The 7,048-nt window shown below is 38.4% G+C and overlaps 1 protein-coding gene across 2 annotated transcripts in view; it reads left to right on the top strand.

Moving 5' to 3' along the window:
• The window catches only part of plpp4 (phospholipid phosphatase 4), a 43,686-nt gene that overhangs the window by 19,674 nt on the left and 16,964 nt on the right, over window positions 1-7,048 (top strand). The window contains exons 3-4 of one of the 2 annotated variants that reach the window (XM_077582820.1): window positions 4,456-4,546; window positions 6,918-6,981. In XM_077582820.1, coding sequence (XP_077438946.1) covers window positions 4,456-4,546; window positions 6,918-6,981 — 155 coding nt within the window. The remainder of the gene's footprint in view (window positions 1-4,455; window positions 4,547-6,917; window positions 6,982-7,048) is intronic. The other variant, XM_077582821.1, reaches the window with a different exon arrangement.

Here is a 7,048-nt window from a genome sequence, read left to right on the forward strand (position 1 = left end):
TACATAAAAACATGAGGAGAACTATCTGAGAGGTAAATGAGGGGAGAAACAATTGATCAGCAGGAGATGGCACTTTCGGAGGATTGGAGGGAGCAACAGAGAGCAGTGCTGACACTTCTGCTGTTGTGCAGTCACTGGCAGAATTTAGAATTTGGCACTCAGGAGACACAAAGGGATACTTTTCACACCATTGAATAGGAATTCAAAAAAAGAGGTTGAACTTATGTTCATGTCTGACACTATCAAAAAACCCCATAATAACCGTATTCAAAAAAGAACTGCGGGTTACACCAGCTACCTTGTACAATATGTGCTCACTGATTTGTTGAGCAGCATTTCAACACTATCGAGTGAAATAAAGCAGGAAAGTAGTTTTTCTCCCCATCATTCTAGATTGCGCTCCAGATTGCAGCTGTGTAAAAACTAGCTAACCCCTGTTATTCGTGCTGATGGAAGCCTTGTTTTGCGCTTGTTTTGGGAATTTGGTTCATCTCTCTTCGCCATGCTGGTTGCAGCATACTGAGTGCATCTGACAATTTGGTGGGGATTTGCATAGTAGAAGGGATGAAGACACACCGTGTGAAAAAACATTCCATGGGATGAGCAAGCATTTGGTTTCCTGGAATTTAAATAAATTGGTGGAATTACAAATTCCATATGAGGACTGCAGACGACAAGGGGGTTTAAAATCTTCTCATCCCAGAGCTCTTTTCTTCCCATGTGTGGAAATCGCTTTGACTTTGCTCATTTTTTGATGCTGTAATGAATCCACTGCGATTTGGCATCATTCAAAAGCTTTCTAAGAAATAAAAAAAAAAGTAAATTAAGAACATTATTGTACCTGGTCTGCAGTAGAAGCACTGATGTGATTCCAGCAAAGACAAAGAAATCCAAGGCCCAGCTAGAGGAAGTTGGTTCATATTCTTCAGCATCAGCGCGGTTTGATGCAAAACCCTCCCCACATTTAGCATGTCAGCAAACTCTTGGAGGTTTTCACCATAGCAGTGGATGTTGCGGTCAGTCTTCGGAAAGACAGATTGGCTTTACGTCGGCTCTGGCAGTAGCCAAGGACATGCGCACGCATAGACATAAAAAGCCAATGATAAAGAATGTGAAGCGCTTGGAACCGTCTTTAAGGGGCATTCCCCTCTGGATAGCAAAGCACTTCTGCAAGAGATGAAGAATTTCCTTACCAAGGGACATGCTTGGTCTCCAAACCATCATTCACGAGAAGGGTCGCTCAGAGATCTGCCCCAACCTCTGGACTGGTCTTGGAATTACTCTCAATCTTCCTGTCATTGTGGCTCAAACAGAGATGCCTTTTTCAAAAAGCTCAAGTTAATAGAAACCTACTTGAGGTCAACCATGTCTCAGAAACGTTTAACTTGCTTCAGCATCAGAAGAATCAACCACACAGTTAGGGAACAGATATACAAGGATGCAATTTTGCACCAAGGAAGGCCAGAAGGCAACAATTTCTGGATGATTTAAAAGAAAGAAAGCAAACTGGAAAACAAATCCCCCATGTTTTTTTTTTTTCCATTTGTGTATGTTTGTGGGGGAAAAGAGATGTCTTGCGCAGGGTGACGCCCAGCAACACTCAGCCTGGAACACTTCATACATATCAGTCATCTCCAAATGTGTCCAGACAACTGCAATAGTAAGTGGTGTTGGGCACTGTCAGTCATTTTATGCCCCAAGCAGTAGCGGGTTCAAAAGTGACATGTTAGCAAGGTGCTCTTTCTGTTATACAAGCACTGGGACATTTTCAGTGTAGCTTGTGAGGGGGGGAGACTTAATTCATTTACTATCTTCTCTGTTTCCCATACATTGAGGCTTTCAGTTTGCCCTGTCTGGATTTGGTTGACTTATTTTTCAAACTGGCTTGCTTTCTCATGTCATACATGGTTTGAGACACCCTTACTCCTTTCCTAGCCTTTCCATATACCAAATGTGACACTTTTATTATATTTTCAAGGTTACAGAATGTATTAATATATCATTCACAGAACAGCAGGTTTGCTTGAGTACTATTACAATGATTCCCCCAAAAATTTGTTCTGTATTCTGGAGTAAAATAACGTCAGCTGTAACCGTTGAATTAGTTTGTGTACTCGTGATCATCAAAATGATGTTATCCCCATAAAACACGGTTTACAGTAGTGCATTGGGTTATATAGTGACCAAATCCTTACTGTTAGTTGAAACTTTAAAGTGTTTCCATGACAACATAAATCGAGAGCACACTGCTTTATTTACATTACATCCCTCACTTTGTATCTTGTCTCTTTGGGTGTCCTTGCTTGTTTCTGGCCACTCTTCAAAGTAGAATACTAACACATGAAAGTGTCCATTAAGCCTCCAAATGTAATATGAATGTTGGTACCAGCACCATAACTGTAAGTAGGGGTCAAGATGAAAATATGTTTCTTTACGGTGGTCCTAAATGGACCTGCAATAACTGTGACTCAGTATCATTAATATGTTTTGGGCAACTGTGCTGAATGCACTGCCACATGTCATATTTTCTTTAGTGCTGTCAAGCGATTAAAATGTTTTCTATGGGGTGTCAGGCGATTAACTTTTTTAATCGTAATTAATCTTCAATCGTTAAATCAGGATTAATCACAAATGTTAATGTGTTCTAAAATGATTTTTTTTCCCAAGTTTCCTACTCTTGTTAACATAAAAGTGGAAAAAATGTTAAACTAATAGAAATATGGCTGCATCTTTTATTCATTGATACAATAATTTTATAATAATTCATGAAGTTGAGTTAAAATTAAAAGGATGTACTGTACTGTAAAAAATGTGTGGTATTGATTTGTGTTCATTTTTCTGCCACTAGATCTCATAATTGCATTTGTAAGACGTTAGTTACAGCTCAGTGCGTTTTTTCCTTACATATTAAGAGCCATCTAATCTTTAATATGAAGTAACTTGCACATTTTTAAAATTGTAAAATACAACTTGACCCCAGTCTCCACAAATATATGCATTATTATATAAATATATTAAATGTATTACTGTTAATTTTTTATGTGGACATGTCTGCTGCATTGCGACTGGAATCCCCCAGTACAGTCTTTCCAAGTAAGGGGCGGTCATTAATTACGAGTGAAAAAAATTTGTGGTGTTAAAGGAACTTTAAATTAACTCAAAATGAACGCACTAATTTTGACAACCCTGTAGGCTTAATTAATTAATCACGCAATTTTTGTGTAAATAATCACAATTAATCGTGATTAATCTAATTTTCTACATCTGCTTCAACTTTTTTCTTCAAAGCTTGTAACTGATATTTATATGAGTAAAATTTGGCTTTGTAAAGTGCACATATTACCTGAGATTTCTTCAACAAGAGTCAAGTAAAACAGAACGTAATCCTACCTATAGTCCGTGTTTTTGCATCAGTGTCTAAGATTGACTGCAGGTTAAAGGCTATAACATAAAGTCAATAAAACTAAGTTAACTGAGTTACTTTTTTTTATGCTTTAAAAAATTTAATCTCTAGAGTTAGCGCTATTTTTATTATTAGTTCTTTATTAATTTGAAGAATGACAGACTGTATTTTCTCTGAGCTCCTCAATGTCATTTCCTAGCATTTACATCGTTCCCTTTAAAATTAGCACGTGAAAGGCGCAGGTGTGTGTGTGTGTAGTCACCCTCACGAACAAAATCATGCGAGACGCGTGGGGCGGCGTGACATTTTGTGTTAGGTCTGAACCTAGCATCAGGATCTTGCCGGCGCAACTCAGATAACTCCAAATAAATGGAAAAAGATGGATGGGTCTTGTTTTCTTGTAAAACTTAACACTGCCTTGGTCTTTTAATTATTCAACCACATGAGCCTCACTGCAGATGGAATATTAAAAAAAAAAAGTGGTGTAGAGATACTGGTCTGCTGTGTGAGCACTGTCGATGCGCCCCTGAGCAATAAACCTCACTTCCAAGCTGCTCAGGAATCTGACACTGTTGTGTATCCTTGACACTCGTACATCTCTCTTTTACTGTATGACCGTATGGTGCTTTGTTTTGTCTGGATCTGTTTGCATACAATAGAGGTTTCCCCCTTCCTTATATCTTTCTAGGGTTTACCCTACCACTCACTTCAAGCCAGCTGGAATAGGTAGGCATCAGCACGACCCCACTAATAAGTGGAATAGAAATAATGAATAAGAAACTAAAATAACTAAAATTGTTATAATGAGCAGTCAGTTGCCTGCAACAGTTTTCCAGCTCAAGGATGAAGACAAAGCGTAATGTTAAAACCCTTGTAACAATGAAGCGGATTGTTTTTCTGCTTTGTTTGACATGTTGAAAATTAAATCAGTATTGAATACACTGCAGAAGAAGGTTATTCCCTGAGGCAGATGTAATTTCATATTGGTTATCTTAACAAGAAACACGTGACTGATGCCAATGTAATAACTGTTCATCTTGATTTCCTTGTAGGCAATCTCCTTCCTTACTCCCCTGGCAGTGATATTTGTGGTGAAGATAATTCAGAGGACGGACAAGACAGAAATCAAAGAGGCTTGTTTAGGTAGGTGGAGCTAATTTCATGAAATTAGATTCCCCCCCTGTCTAATCTTAAGTATAATGCTTTTAAGAAAACTGTTTCCAACCAGTTGGGGTCCATTTACTTCAGCCAAGGGTCTTGTGGAGACTTACCACAGGTGCATTATTAGTAATTACGGTAAATATAATGAAAGAAAAATAATGATGATATATAAAACATTACGTGATGGGAGAATGGCCCTGTAACGTACAATTACAACATTTTACTGAATATTCTCTTTCTTTCTTTATCTATCTATCTATCTATCTATCTATCTATCTATCTATCTATCTATCCATACTGTGTATATATATTTCACAAGTTCTGAACGTATCATGAACATATGTGGATGTGATTGGATGGTCAAGATCCTGTATATGATTGGATTGGTTTACCCGGTTGTTTGGAGGAGCATGCAGTGAGTTGACAAGAAAGAAAAAATAAATAAATAAATGAATAACATCATCAATTAGTTTAAGACAGCCTGCCAATCATGAGACTCTACTACCAAAAAAAAAAATGCTTCAGCTGCCCAAACCTAATACAGCTGGGAGGGAATGTACTAATTAAAATAACAATGTTTTTTTTGTTCCCGGTTCCAAACGTGAATAATGCCTCCAAATTCTCCCAGGGTGTTTGGCCAGATATTATATAGATTGCTATGAAAATGACTTAATTGATGCCAAGATGAGGTTATAAAAAGTAGACTTTACTGCCTCAGCCAGCAATGGGATATTGTTTATGCACATTGCGCACACACATTAATATCCCAATGTCAATTAGCAAACCGGGCACTATACGACACAAAGCGGCAGACACATGAGCGGATCTCCATATGGGAGATCTGACATCTTCACATTTGCAGTTTAAGGACCCATCGGACACATCCTGTCTCATTTGTGTAGTTTATCCAGATTAGCAAGTTGTTCAGAAACATTTACACTGTGCCCCTCATCACAGCATAGATAGATTTCATTTTTGTTTCATTGCTGGCAACGTGGGGTGAATTCAATTTGCTCACCAGTCAATGGTGAGATTAATCTGTGAGGGATTGTACACTGGCTAATGATTAGCTCCAAAGGTTGCCTTGATAGCTAATTAAGTGGATGTCAGTACTTACACTAAATATCAGCCAACAGCCTTCTCCCAATTACTCATCACCCAAGTTAAAAAGAAACAGCCTGGTCTTCACAAATAGATTCATTTGAACATGGTGGGTTTATTGAGTTGGTATTAATAAATCGTTGGGCATTTGATGGCTGAACATAACTGACTGCTTCAATCCCCCCCCCCCCCCCCTGGTAATTAGAGAGTCCCTCACCAAAAAGGGTTCAGCCCTTTATATACTGTAAGAATCAATCAAAGTGTTTGAAGTTCTGGTCAACGCCGTCATTCAATATTATTGAGTTTTAGTGAACCTATGTAAATAAATCAAAGTAACAATAAATCAAGACAAATAAGTATCTGTTGAAAATCTTGTAAATTATCTTTTGCTATTTGCGTTCTGTCTCCTCACGGGGTTCGCCATTGTGGACTCGACAGGGGAGTTTTTGTGCATACTTCCTGGTATGAAGTCGGAAAAGTCCCACTTCCCAAATTCCGCGAATGCAGCAAAAGTGCGAGCTCTCCAAGAGAAAACATAATCATTTCACTGTCTTTATGTGGACTCACATACACTTTGCAGTTTGCAATAGATGTTTTGGACTGGGGGCTCGAAAAATAGCTTTGTTCCTAGGAATATTCGACATTTTTCCTGGCAGTAGACAGAGCAGGATGAGGAGTGGTTCATTTGATGCCTCAAAACAATGTACTGTATTTTTTAAAGGCTTGAAAAATAGGTTGAAAAGTGTCCCATAATTCTTCACACTTTTGACAAAAGCATCTCACGGACATGGACACCTAGGTTTTAAATTACGCACACACACAAAAAAATCTCCTTTCAATTAAAAAGGGTACCATTGATCAAAGTGATAAATGTGCTCAATGGATGTTAAATGACTGAGCTTCTAAACCATCAGTACGCCATTCATGAAGTGACATTGTTTGGATTTCCAAATGATCTTGTCTTTTTTGGCAAGATGGCAGAGGTCTGATTTAGATGCTTTCACATCTTGTAAATTGTGAGGCGTTTCATCATGTTGTGTGTGTGGCCTTCAAGAAAGGTGTGTGTGTGCGTTAGGATGGGTTTTCAACAACCTTTTGGTTGTGCATTACCTTAGAAAGTGAGTAAGCCTTCATTCATAAGATGGATCATGTTTGACTGTTTCTTGAGCCATACGTGATTGAAATGCTATAGCAGCGTGTCTCTGACCGTACAATGCATGTGCGACTATATTTGCATTTTTCTCTCCTGCAGCAGTGTCGCTGGCTCTTGCCCTGAATGGAGTTTTCACAAACACTATCAAGTTGATTGTTGGAAGGTAAGAAAAATGATATTATACATTTCAAAACAGGCTCTGACAATGGACTTAAGGGGCACAGAATTCA

Source organism: Vanacampus margaritifer, chromosome 12 (assembly GCF_051991255.1).
Source record: "Vanacampus margaritifer isolate UIUO_Vmar chromosome 12, RoL_Vmar_1.0, whole genome shotgun sequence".
Lineage (NCBI taxonomy): Eukaryota > Metazoa > Chordata > Actinopteri > Syngnathiformes > Syngnathidae > Vanacampus > Vanacampus margaritifer.